The sequence below is a fragment of the Lethenteron reissneri genome, chromosome 17 (assembly GCF_015708825.2).
Source record: "Lethenteron reissneri isolate LAM-NWPU_2019-01 chromosome 17, ASM1570882v1, whole genome shotgun sequence".
Taxonomy (NCBI): domain Eukaryota; kingdom Metazoa; phylum Chordata; class Hyperoartia; order Petromyzontiformes; family Petromyzontidae; genus Lethenteron; species Lethenteron reissneri.
Window position 1 is genome coordinate 6078462 of NC_083795.1, and position 14294 is coordinate 6092755.

Sequence of the window (14294 nt, forward strand, 5' to 3'; positions counted from 1 at the left end):
TGGCTTATGGCATACACACCTTAACAAAGGTGGTTAGATGCCACTATGATGTGCAGGGAAAGCCATGGAGCAAGAGCCATTACCTTGGCCTCTTCCTGGTTGAAGTTGCTGGAGTTGAACATTCGTACCACGACTTCGAATGCTGCCGTCAGCGGGAGGATGAATTGTTCAAACTGGTCTTCGTCCTCGCCTGAGTGAAAAAACATTTTACGTTTCAACGAGAGGCAGAGACAGTGGTTCTGATTAACAGATACGCAGGGCCGTTAAAAAGACACGTGCGTACTTTTCAATTACCACAAAGTACGAATTTGTACCTGAAAATTGGTAATTGCTATGCAGATGAAAAAATAAGTTAATGATTGCAGCAATGAAATCCATGACAATTTCGCACCCCCCGCCGGTGATGAATTGTCACAATTCAGGATCGTGATTTAATTAAATAGATAATTTTTTTAACAGTGGTGTGTTGTAGCGCCTCTAGTGGCCGCACGGGTCATGTGAAACTATACCGTACAATCGCTGAAGTGGGCAATTGCTGAAGTGGGCAATTGTTTCTCACTGTGGTTGTCCCACCTGATGACGGACGCTTGTGTTGCGCCCGAAACGTCGTGATTTAATTTATTTTATACCTATGTGACTTTACAGAAAGAACCAAAGAGTATGGATCCCTGCAGTCACAAAAACTTCAAATCTAGATTATAACGTACAATGTATATCATGCATGTATTATATACGCTAAAATATTTTTAAGCGATGAATCATTACAACAATGTGGCTTTACTGGACCAACTTTCAAAATGTATAAAATATGAAGTCAAATATATTGAAATTACATTTGTCTATTGAAAAGCACATTGTATCGCCAGAGGTCGTATTTTCTTTAGCAACTCGTCTCACGGATGATTCCTCATGAGAGCAAACTGGTGCAAGCGGTGCCGTGGAAAGTTGGGACCAGCACTGGCGAGTAGACCATTCTAACTTACCCAGATCGACGATGAGCAATCGTCCCAGTGCAGTGTAGAAGGTGGTACGGCAGCGCATGTCGCTCAAGCTTGATTGGCTGTTGATACCCAAGAAAGGGAAGTGCTCGCTCTGCACACACACACACGCGCGCATACACACGGACGGTATCACCTTGCATGTGTAATAATACCATCGGAGGTGGATCAGAGGTGGATAATGCCACTAATGTTTGTCACAGCAACAATGAACAGCTAAGATGCTGGGTTTTAACACGGATTATAGCTGCCTGTGATTAAACTGGGCTCTGACAAGTATGAGTTGATAGTGTAAACATAGTTAGTGATGACTCGTGAAAAAATTACCACATGAACCCCACAATAAAGCCCTTAAAAACCATGCTTTTCCATTGGTTGGATCTGAAGACCTGTACAAGCATTGATGTGTAATTGCTCAGAAAAGATGGCTAACTCCCTTTGTGTAATATGATGTCTAGTATGAAGTCATACATGCACACATACCAAATATATGATGTCTAGTATGAAGTCATACATGCACACATACCAAATACTTGGTGCCTCCTAGAATAAGATGTGGTGTTCACTTAGTTTGGTTAATGATGGTCTGTGGGTGAAACGGTTTGGTTTGATTGCCACACAACACTCTTTGCAGGGTCTATAAAAAGTGCTCCAATAATGGTGATAATGGTAGCCGATTGAAGTAACTGCAGAAAGTTCTGTGCCAAGATTTTTGGAGATGCTATTTGACGCACGGATGTGCACTGCTATCTGCAAGACCGGCATATTTCCCATTCACATTTCTCATCGCATGCACCGAATACGAGCGTAGGAATATGAGAGAGAGAGAAAAAACACAGCGCGGGCAGTGGAAATTGTTAGTGATGAACGAGTGGCACAGCTGCTTTGTAACAAAACCTCTTTTAAGCTACGCAGGAGGCAGAGCACGTGTCACAATGTGTTTTGCACTCCGCGTGCGAGTACTCACCGTGTGGTTTTTCAGCATGAATTGTACGGCGGTGAGCTTGACCAGTTTCCGTACGCTGCTGTAGGTGAGCCGCATTAAGGAAATTGAAGGGCGATCGCACGTCAACATGCGTGACAAGCGTCAAACACTTATCAATGCCACGTCAAAATGTGGTCAGAGCGCCAACTTTTAAAAGTCAAACCGAAGCCGCTGTTCATTTGTTGGTAAAAATGTTTGGCAAACATTTCATGAACGAGGTGGCTAACATTGCCGACAGATGGTCTGCAACCAGTGGTGGGGGACATTGCGGCCATTTCGTACGGCGCGTGGCCACTTGAGGCTTCCACTTCGAAACGGCGCGCAAATTATATTTATCTGACGAAAAATTTTCATTCGATTTGATCACGCTCAGTCACTTTTATCGATCGAGGGGCATCTTATATTATAATCGTTGGCCACATACGTTATTTTTCCGGTCGTTAAGACATAATGCTACAGTGCGTATGTATGTTGAACTGCTTTCGCACCGTATGTAGTCAACCGTGCTAATCAGAGGTGCGGGGAAAAGACAACGAACTAAACACAAAAAGCAGTTCTAAAGAAATTCGTTTTCAATGTAGATTTAAAAGTGGCTTCCTAACACCGGGTGCTTCAAAAAAATGTGAACACATCTGAGAATTTGCAATAATAGCACAAGACATGTGCCTCCGGGCTCTGGAGACTACCTGAAGAAGATTCCAGGCATGTGCTGACAATGATGGCAAACAAGTATAAACTGACTTTGTGAAGCTATTAACATACATTTGTTATCATGTTACAGTGTATTATCCATTCTTTTTCCATTAAAAACGATAGTCCCATGTAAGTGTTAATATTTTTTTGAAGCATCCTGTATTGTTTGACCTGCAAATGGCATTGGGAAGTCCTATCAGGCTCTCACAATAAGGCGAAGGTTCTCCACCGCTGGTGTACAGGCAAAAGAATCGTGGCATTATCACGCACACAAAAGGATCCCATTAGAAATAGACGGATGTTCACCCAGGCGCTACGGCCTTCCAGTTTACAAACATAAATTTCACCACATCCGATCCAGCACTTGGACACGCATGTGGCGATCCGAGATGTTATCTCGCTCGAGACGTGCTTGTCAGACCGAATTCGGATGTGTTTTACGAGGAAGCTGGCCTCACTGACCTGCTACTTCCTCGCGCTGCGCCCTAACGTAAACACGGGTGGCACTCGCACAACGAGCCCAGGAAAAGGATATCCGACAGAGAGGTCGTTGAGCAGGTTGAGGGTCCTGGAGAGGATGGGCTCGCTCCGGCCCCAGTACTTCAAGTTCGTGATACTGCAGAACACAAAGACACTCGGCGCATTTAGGCTGTCGTGACCGCCTCAAGCAGGCCTCCATTCATTCACAGCGATGCTGTTTATTAACGACACTTCAGAAGCACTAAAACGTCCCGACAAAAAATTCATAACTTACGAGGAGCTGTCCAAAGTTTTGAGAACGGAATATTATATTCATGCAGACTTGTGTGTTTATTACTTTATTTTTCACTGTAGTCCTCTGTGTTAATACACTGCAATATCACACAGTGTATTATTATATGAACAGGGCAACAAAACGGGGCTTCAGAAAGATTGCTCCCCTGCTCCAGAGATAGCCCTTTCAATATGAAGCTATCTTGACATCGGTACAGTGGGATCTTTTTAAAGAATCATATGCATTGCCTTCTACCATAATAGGTTAAAAAAATAAGTGTGCGCATTTTACAAATCCAAACAAAATAAAAGTGAAATAATAACAGTCTGCACAGGATATGAATCTTATCTGGTTGAGTGCAATCGCTTGAACTCAACATCACCTGGAAAGAACTCTAATTGTAAAGACTAGTGTGATTCGTGTCTGAGACACGTACGTGTGTAATGAGCTATGTGGCACAACGCTTGATACTTACATTTTACCGATGAAGACACTCAACACCATCGTCTCATCGTTGAGCCCGAGAACCTCCGAAAGCCTTTTGTAAACCTGCGTACGCCAATGACATTTCGTAAGGTCACGGTGTTACAATGATACCTTACAGGAGCATGTTAAGTCCCACAACGTGGCATAACACATGTTATGGTCAGAGTTCTCGAGTGTGCTGATGTGACATGCGCCCAGACAGGGGCAAATTCTACGAATTTGCTCGTACATTTCAGACACGTGAAATGTGGACGTGGATATTTATTCGTACACTGAGCGGATTGTTTTTTTTTTTACTCATGCATAGTACATGAACAAATGAGGGACAGTAACTGAGATTTAACTCATTTGTCCACCTTTCTCAGCAAGAAAGACAAACTCAGAAACATACCATGGTATCGCACGTACTCAGGCAAACAGGCTTCATCCACGCCGAACTGGTGATGTCAGTTTCATGTACGAGTTAAACCAATTACTTATTAATTTTTCAGCATTCATTTATTTTTGAATGTGTATGTTTTATTTTTATTATTTTATTACTTCCCTTCTACGTGACTTTACCGAAAGAACCAAGAAGATGAATCCCTGCAGTCACGAAAGCTTTAAATCAAAATTTATGTGAGGCTGCTTAATTTGTGGAACTGTTCTTAGGTGAATGGATTGACCACTGGGTTTAATTTCCACTCATGTTGTATTAATGCTAACGGTTGACGGTAACGGAGGCACTCTGGAAAGCCCTGGCTGCTTCATTTATCCTCATGTTTATTGAACGACAAAGTGCTGCTTATATAGTTTGATATAATACTTCAACAATCATCAACACTACTGTTCACTTCCATTAACGTGCATTACATATTTATTTCCAATGAAAGACTCCCATTAACAATAATGTAACTTTACACCAGCTTGTTACCAGAACTTATGCCCCGACCCCACAAAACACATTTGAAATGCTAAAAGGATTTCTCCCCTTGCTTCAATAGAAGGCCCTTTCAATACAAAACCATTTCAATTAGCTTAAACTGGCGCATGCAATTACAGTTTGGCGGATGCGGGCAGTCATTCGGGCAGACTGGCGGGCTTGCATCTGTGCGGCAGTCTCCGTTTTTAAGATTTAAAGCTCAAGGGAAAGCGAGGCAGACACTGGGATTAAGCAGAAAAAGCAAACACAAACACAGGAAGGCTAAACAAACATCAACAAACACGCCTCCAGCGGGCTCCCAGTCACAGCGGCAGCCACTGCCATTCGGCTCGGCCTCATTCTCCCGACACCCCATCACTCCTCCGCTAGCCTTTATCTGGCATCGTGCCTCTGCCAGTCTACCTGATACCTCGCAGCCCTGCTTCGGAAACCACCCCCTCCAACCCCAACCCCACCACTGCCCCCTTTAGTCTTCATTCCACGGCGTAAATGGCACACACCAAATATGTACAAGACAAATGAACTGGTAGGAAATACACACCAGACCAGCCTCTGTGGCGCAGTCCCCAAGCAATGTCTCCAGGTTATCCCGAATGACCAAAGAGAACCATCTGCAGGCTCATTCCAGTCCAGCGGAATACGAAGGATTACCCTCGCGCTTTACTATAGATTCACACAAGCACTGCATGCAAAATTCTATAACAATGCAAAATTCTATAACAATAATAATGTCGTGTATTTACCCAGGGAAGACTTCTGAGCCCGGATACTCATTTTCTAAAGGTCCTGCATTAGGATGCCTGGCCAATTCCGATGTAAAGGATGTTGTTTCTGCTCTTAGAAAACTCAAGTACCCAGAGAAAATCTATGAAATGAGAAGACTAAAAGGTCTGAACCGACAGGTCCATGAACCACCTCGTGGTACTGCTATCTCCTGGCCACTCAGCAGTCCATTGGGTTTGGAAGTCCCACAGAGCAGTGTGATCGACTAATCCTCATCTCTAAAGCACTGGATGGTGGGGATATTGCCAGTAGACGCATATATTCTCTTTTAAGATATATATTTAAACTACAGCAATACTATTTTCATTTGTGACAAAAAATATGCTGAAAAATTACCCCAATTATTTTGAATTTTACGTCAGCTAGTAAATCAAGTCAGCTCTTAGTAACCTTCATTATAATTTCTAGTTTTAAATAAGATCATGCAGTAAAACCAATACGCAAGTTGTCTCAATCACAAATGTGTTAGAAGAATAACGCAATAAACAACCTATTTCACCATCTCGTGCCGACGAGCGAGGTGAAATATGGTGAAACCCGCACGCATGGCGCAACGTGGGGGGGGAGGCCTTCAACCAGCAGTGGATTGCCAACGGTCCATGCATTACATTATTTGATAGAGAAAAAACTACGCAGTAGGCTAAAAGTAAGCTTCACCTCCGGCATGTAAATATGCTGTTATTGACCTAAACCAGCAACGTCAATATCCACCAAATTAAGTAGCTGCGAGCTAAATAAGAGCACAAAACGTAATGAAAACGTAGAAGGTGTTAAGCAACAGCAATTAGAGAGGCAAACTTATTTCCTTGGGTCTTACTATTAATGAGCAATAAGCAGCACAGAGGCCCAATAGAGCCTTCAAACATGATTAATTGGCATAATATTCATCCGCGCCAATCAGGATAATTAATCTTTGTAAATCTAATAAAAGCCCATCGCCTAAAGTCAGCCGGGTCCCCGGTGAGCTGGGAGGAGAGCTCGGTCGTTGAGTTGCTGTCAGGAGCAATACAGGAGGCGTCTGAGGGGCGGTGGCTAAGCTGCACGGTGCTGGTTCTGGCAAATGTCACCGTAACACGGGCCCCATTGCAGATGCTTTCAGAGCCCGCAAGCTCAATTTCAAGCGTCAAGTTCTAAAGACAACCCAACCGCCCGGTCTCGCGTTTCAGCCAGCGCCCCAAAAACGACGCTCGCCACGGTTCCGAATGGCAAAGGGCGCTCCCGTGGAATTGAAGGTGATGTGTTTTGTGGAGGAGCGAGATACACTTTTTTAGATATTCCATCAATACAAAGTGGCGATTTGTCTTAATTTGGCATGAATTATTTGAAGGGTTGGCATTGTCTTAACCTAATAGACGTCAATCACTTTTGTAAGATTGGCAAAGATGCAACGTTGATACCTGCCAAAAAGAATCACCTGCTTGACATCGTATCGGAAGCAAATTATTTAAATGCACATTTGATCATTACGCGCACAGCGAAATTCGATAATGCACAGAGCATGCGCTTGCTTTTTAAATGCACGCCCACAAATCTGTGCAAGTCCTGCTAAATTACTAAACAACGTATTAGCCTCTTCTTGGTTCTTTCGGTAAAGTCACGTAGAAGGGAAGTAATAAAATAATAAAAATAAAACATAATAAGTGAGAATTGTTTTATTATGTTTTATTTTATTTTTATTATTTTATTACTTCCCTTCTACGTGACTTTACCGAAAGAACCAAGAAGATGAATCCCTGCAGTCACGAAAGCTTTAAATCGAAACGTATTAGCCTATACGGGTCAGAAGATTAATTGCTTTACAGCTGTTTAACATTCGGATTCAACGGTAATTTTCGGCACTAAAACCCGCAATTACTCTTCGGTATAAATCAGCACTTAATTACGCGTGCGAAATACCTCCACAATCGCGCGAAATGAAAAGAACCACGCATTGGCATGGACGAATCGGACAATGAAATTTGGGCGCCGCACTAGTTTAATTTAAAGCCAACAACTGGATGGCACTGCTGGAAAAGAACCTGAACCCGGTATGAAATGTTAATGACCAGGACAAGCCATCCGACTCAACAAGCGGCAATGTCACATTGAGCATGAGGCTCATAGCGTTTGTTTGGCAACTGTGGTGACAGTCGGGACATAATATCCGGTAAAAAGTTGGCAAATTCTAACCAACACTCATCCCAACTGGCAGTGGTTGATTGTCTTAATCGTGCCAGCTGTGTATACGGGCTGTGTGCCAGCGTTTTGTTTTCGAAGAGAAGAGACACACACTTAAGACCATTGAGTTTTATAATACGGAAGAAGGGTGGTCAGGTGTTAGTACAAGGACAATACGAGTTGTGAAAAGTGTCCCATCACATTATCATTACATCAGGATAATTTTCACATGAGAAATGTGTGCAAGTCCACACACATATACCGGGGATCGTATTCATTTGTCGCATTTACCAATGTGCAGACAATTAAGAACACTTTCCTACATTTCAGTTGTCACTGGAATTCTATTGTGTACAGCATCGAGGAGTAATGTGCATTTTTGCCAGGATATACTCACATGGCCCAGCCCGCCAATCACACGACATCAAGCAGCCTCACCATTACAAGCTCAGCAGCGCAATCGCACAAGCAATTAATATTTGACAAGCATGGCAAATAAAAGAGTTGTCGTGCCTTTGAGGTCTATATATACACACATTTCAACCATTAATTATCATTCATCAGTTTCACAACTTAACGAAAGCAGGGCACACCAAAATGAAAAAGAAGCTTCTTGCAGGCATCGAAGCATAACTTTTAGATTACCGAAGGCACACGCATATCTATGTTACTGCCCGACATCAGGGGCTCCCACAAAACAGCAAAAGTAAGGAAGCCATGTCCATTATGTGCATTCCTTGTATTCCTCTGTGCATAGGGTCATAAATCAAAATAGTCGCATAAAGACACGTGCAGTATAAATATTAAATAAAACAGTCATGCTGATAAGGGGGATATTATTTTAGGAGGCGCTTAAACTTGCGCCGTCGCTCAATGCTGGCAACTGAGTGACGTGCATATAATTACGGCGACAGTCGCCGGAATTACGTGATGTTTCGCTCCGTGACAGCGCCGTTATTAAACTCGCAGCTCAGCCGCGCTCTCGCCGCGCACAAGGTGAGAAAGGGGAACGGAGAGGGGGGGGGGGGAGAGGCGGAGGGGGTGGCGGCCTCCCGAACCGACGCACATCCCAAGCACGGACACAAAGAACGGGGCCGTCCGTAGCGCACTTCCAGCGCAAGGTGCAGAACGATTCAACGAGCGCTGCAGCAGCGACTGACCGAGCTGCGTTCTTTACACAGCAGCATTAGCCAGAAACATTTTTGAATGTAGCTTAACAGTGTAATTGGGCTGACTGAGAGCGACACGCGAAGACAATTAGAATGCACTCACTTTGAGCGAGCTGTTCCCTTTATAAATCAATAGCAAATTCCCTTTGCCCTTTAACCTTGAGTATTGACCCAACATCTGCCTACGAACTTAAATTTCAGCTTCTTAATGCGGAGCAAGAGGTCTATTTTTTCTGGAATAACCGACCTATGTGCTTTCCAGCAGACGTCATGATGATATATACTAATGCATAAACAGCTATTAATTTAAGGTGACACGACTACGGCTTCACCATTCAAAATGGCCATATTTGTACCCGACATTTTCTCACAGTATATATACACTTTATCATTTACGTGCACATCCAGTCAATGTACATTTGTTATTTTAATGTTTAACAACTTTGGGTGTCATTACCTTAAACTTTAAGGCAACACCTAAGTCCTACCGACGTAATTACTCGGAGAAAGGAGCAACGGTTCTTCACCAGGGCTCCCCGTTAGCCTCCCCGTATTTATTATTTTAACAACGTAACATCAGAACTGCTCCCTTGTCAAACATAACCCTTAATTTAGTTCCCCCTCATCACAAACTCCCACTTTATTACTGCGGAAAAAGAACAAGTCAATTCCTTCTTCCCTGAATCGAATTTAGACGCGACTCGGCTGGGGCGGCGGGAGAAGGCCCTGCTATTCCCAATAGAACTGCTCGGGGTTTATTGTTATTTAAAGAGAAGACATCCCCCCTTCTCTAGCACCTAATAACTAACAGTCCCACTTGACAGATCGCACCCCGAAGGCAAACCTGGCGTTATTACAACAGCCGGTCGGAGCTCCCCGGCCCCGCAGCGCACCAACCATCAATTCCTCATTATGCCCGTACTCCGACCGCTGCCCAAAATTTATTATGATTTATGAAACACAATCAGGGCAAGCTTCGGACAGATATTAAGAAATAGTGCTCGCCTTGATAGAATTCCAAATTGCGGCAAAGCCTTCGAGATGCGCGGTCCCCCCTGCCCTTTTGCTTGTTTTCTTCGTTGGCTATAATAAAGTTTAATTTCCCCAACACACAAGATAAATCTACACCGTCAGGGTTCTGGCAAATGAAGATAAAGCGTGGACAGGGACGGGGAATTGCGTACATTTTGGGGGGAAAGGATGCGCTCGCGTGGGTGAAGAGGGCTGTGAAGTTAAAATGCTTTCAAACACCTCGGACTGCAGGATGGGGGGGGACACATCATTGTTCAGGATGCGAGTGGTGGCAAGTATTCAGTTGTTCCTCTTCCATTTCCCAAAAAAAACACAAAATGGTCACACATAATTCCTTATCTGCAATTTCCTTTCAAATTTCGCCTACTATGCAATATTAATGGTTCCAGACGCACACACACAAAGAAATTCGCTAAGAACTTCAATATGTAAGGGAAATTACGGGAAGGGTAATAATTTTTCAAAAACCTCCAGCACACGTGGAATGATTATATGTAACGACGGTAAGGTTTATTACGGCTGGTGCCATGCGGCAGCGCCAGGGCGTCCAAGTGCCGTCACGGTTTCTTTTCGAGAAACGCACACTCCCTTTTCAGCGACATTTAAATCCCCATTTAATTGTCAATTAGTTCCCCTGCCTGCCAAGGCTGGTGGCCAACCGAGGAATCCATGCACCGATAGGATCCCACAAGGGCCAACTTAGGAATCCATGCACCGATAGGATCCCGCAAGGGGGCGGGGGGGTGGACGCTTGGACCGTTCGATGCATCACACCCTCCTCCCACCCGCGCCCCGCTCCCTCGAAATAACCAAGGTGCAGAATATTTTATCTGATACATTCTCAGAGGAGAATACATGTCCACGTGGGCCGCAGGGACGGACGCAACTGAAGGATACTTGCTTCTTCGCACAGATAAACACTGCAGTTAATTTGTTTGCCTTCCCAGGGGCTAAATAACAGAAATGTGTCTGAAATTACAGCGAATTTAGGCATTGGAGAGCCCGGGAGTAAACTCGGATTATGCCGGGTGGCAGCACAGTGTTGGTCGTGGAAACTGCATGACCAACACTCCACAAGACATCCCAAAGCATTGCAATCGCCATTACCCTCCGAGTAAGTGCAATGCAGCGTTGTGCCAGCACACGTTCTGGTAAGCCTTAACTATTGATGGGATCTCCGTGAATGGGCAACAGTGATTAAGATGTCCTAATCTTAATCACTTATTCATCAACAGCCTTCTCACAAAGGAAAATAAACACACGCAGCTAAAAGTTTGAGGCAGTCCTGACGAAAGCCAGCCTCTCCAACTGCTGGCTGAGCCTTTGAACTGAATTTCTGGCTCCAGCGAAAGAGCCAGCATCCTCTTAGGCAGACACTGCCATTACTCTTTAAATGAATTTGTCAGCATATTTATGCCTGCAAAGCTGCTTAAAAAATAGGAAAGGAAAAAAATATCACTATAATTTAAGCCATTAAATATTTTCCCCCATAAAATGTATGTGCACTTCAAATAGAGTTTTGTTTTTAAATACATTTTTTGTATGGACTTCAACCCAAAAAAGTAATTTATTAAGGGTTTTCCCTGTAGTGAAAGAGCTCCACTTTGTCAATGTTTGGATACTATAATGGTACTCATTTTAATTAATGTACCTGCCAAGAGGACATCATGAATACGAGTACGCTAGCAGAGAAGGCAGGCGGCAGATATAGGCAATTTAGTCATTCCCAGATTGATGTGCTGAAGTTAAGTATAGCTGCACATTTTCTTTATTCATCCTCGGAAGACCCACCGGCTAACACAGCAGGACGTACAATGCTTCACCCAGTGTCGTTTTAATTCGCCTGCATTTTTTATAACTATTAAGGAATGCTGGCAGCCCCATGTAGAGATAGCATGAACCATTAATCGCTTACTCTAAGAGTAAGGGCCTGCTAAAGCCCTACTGCCATTCTACACCACTTACTGAGCAGCTAATAATGATGCATTGATTAATCGATTATAATTTATTCTTGAGCTTGGAATGTATGCATCACATCAAAATATATTATTTCCGATTAATGCACAAAGTATGCAAGAATTACATTTAGGCTTGCGGTACAAACAATAATGTAACAACCTCACAGAAATATGAGAAAATGCAAGCGGTATGGTGAAAAACAGACAAAAAATCCATTCTGGAATGGAATTGCGACCAGAGATTGTGAAGCTAAATCCTGACAATTCACCAAAACATACCGCACCTTATGAAGCTCCACATTGGGCCGGAATGCTACAAAACATTTTCAGTATTCACTTGAAAGGCCTGAACAAAAATATTTTCCACCCAATCGTCTTCAGCAATGGAAGCTCCTGAAAGGTCGCGTGATGGCCATGTGCCCGGATTAATTAAGACTCGTTAAAACAGAACTAGCAAACTGGTGGCATGGCATCGTTAAGATGGGTCCTGGTGAACGGAACGGAATCGGGCCCTAGGTTGTCCAAATTTCCCCCCCTCCCCCATTCGTAGCCAGGCACCTCTGTCCTGTAGGCCCTGGTGCAGTTGCACCGCCTGGTGTGAGTGCCCGGTCATACAACTCTCCATCAATTTCCACCCCCCGCCCCCTTGCCCCCTCCCACCTCCCCAATCATGACAGTGAGGAGAACCAAAATCTCAAAATAGCATCAGTGCTAATGATGAGAGAGCGGGAGGCAGAAGAGGGGGATAGAGGGTGGTGGGAAGAAGAAAAAAAACTACGCCAAGCACCATGGACTTCCTGTTGCTGATGCTTACCAGAAAAGGCGCTTACAAGAAACAGAGGAGGACCTTGATGGCATCTCCCATGTCCGTTTATTACAAGTAAAGGTCAATAGTTGGCAAAGCGTGGCTTTTAGGCTTTGTAAACCCCAGGCCTATTAATTCTTTGCAGTCTAGACACACTTGACAGCGAAATCAATACTGTAGCCTCAACTCTGAACTCAGAATGTATTGTGCACATACAAAACAAGATAATAAAAGCTTTTTGTCATTTTCGGCAAAAGACAAATTGCATACGGTTTATGCAGCATTGTTTTCCATTTTTGTGGTTTGTATCGTAATACCAATTACTATATAATTAACTGTTAATACCACATTTCGCAAGCTGGACCTCGACTCAAATTTGACTACAAGGCCAAAGGCAATCTGTTGCAATGTGCGGCAAGCTATAGGTCATGTGCAAGGAGTCGCACGGGACTACAGGAGAAGCATTATTTATCTTGGACAAGCATATATGTAGGTCATTACAAATGTGCTTGTGTTTGTCTAAAGTTCACACACTTTTATATGCCATCACCGAAAGTTCATATACCTTGGTCTCGCTTCAAACATTTTGGGTCTCATTTTTCAGCCGGCATGCAAAGTGCAATTGTAAAGAATGCATGATTAAAAATGTCGTTTAATTGTAAGCCACGGCGTTATTGCATTCTTAAATTGCCCAACAAAATATGCGGTAAACGTACGGCACAAATATAACCGTTATTAAACTTTATTCAATTGTGATGCCACTAACGATGAAATTCTCCAACGATAATGGCTGTAATTTTTCAGAGAGGGGCCAATATTGTGTTGCAAGGTCACAAGCGAAATTAAAGCTCCGAGTAATTTGACTGGTGGCACAACAAAGGGGTTAACGGGTGAAGTGATCAGAGCAGCAGCGCCAGGAGCCTCACTTGCGAGAAAATGGGAGCCAGTCAGCGTGTGGCATTTATAAAACAGCCCGAGTATGTTCCCGGGGCTTTATCAGTCAAAAGAATACGGCAAGAGAACTGGCAAATCCTCCCCCCGGACTCATTCGCATGTCACCACAACACACTAACCGTCTGCAGGTTACGCCTCTGACAGTAACGAAGATAGATGCCTGTTAAAATTCAGACTTGCTCTCTCAGGCCACCACTCAGGCCAGCACTCGTTCTTTACTCAACAGCACTCCCTTCCCTGTTTAAAACCTCCACTAACAAAAATATAGCACCACCTTCGACAAACTTGACTGAGATAATTGAACTTCCCACGGGCTGAAAATTACAGCCCGAAAGCGGCTAAATAGAATTGAGTATATTCAGAACGGCATAAGAGCGGAATTATATGAAATTGCACACCTTCCAGTGGGAATTTTTTCAAATGGCACGCAGTAACAGCTGTCATTTAAGTCGGGAATCAAGCAAATATTTCTTGGCCATGAATTTCAAGCACAATAACATTTCTTAACGTAGAAAGGCGATGGAACAAAAGTCCAAACTATTTTTTAAGATGTTAGTAATACAGTTAAATAAACTGCTTTCAAAATAAAAAATAAAAA

General features: G+C 43.5%; 1 protein-coding gene across 3 annotated transcripts in view; it reads right to left on the bottom strand.

The window, feature by feature from the left end:
* The window catches only part of XPO7 (exportin 7), an 86853-nt gene that overhangs the window by 48235 nt on the left and 24324 nt on the right, over nucleotides 1-14294 (bottom strand). For all 3 annotated transcript variants that reach the window (XM_061552931.1, XM_061552929.1, XM_061552930.1), the window contains exons 15-19: nucleotides 3906-3979; nucleotides 3212-3292; nucleotides 1966-2029; nucleotides 984-1092; nucleotides 84-190 (exon numbers count right to left, since the gene is read on the bottom strand). In XM_061552931.1, the coding sequence (XP_061408915.1) occupies nucleotides 84-190; nucleotides 984-1092; nucleotides 1966-2029; nucleotides 3212-3292; nucleotides 3906-3979 (435 nt within the window). The remainder of the gene's footprint in view (nucleotides 1-83; nucleotides 191-983; nucleotides 1093-1965; nucleotides 2030-3211; nucleotides 3293-3905; nucleotides 3980-14294) is intronic.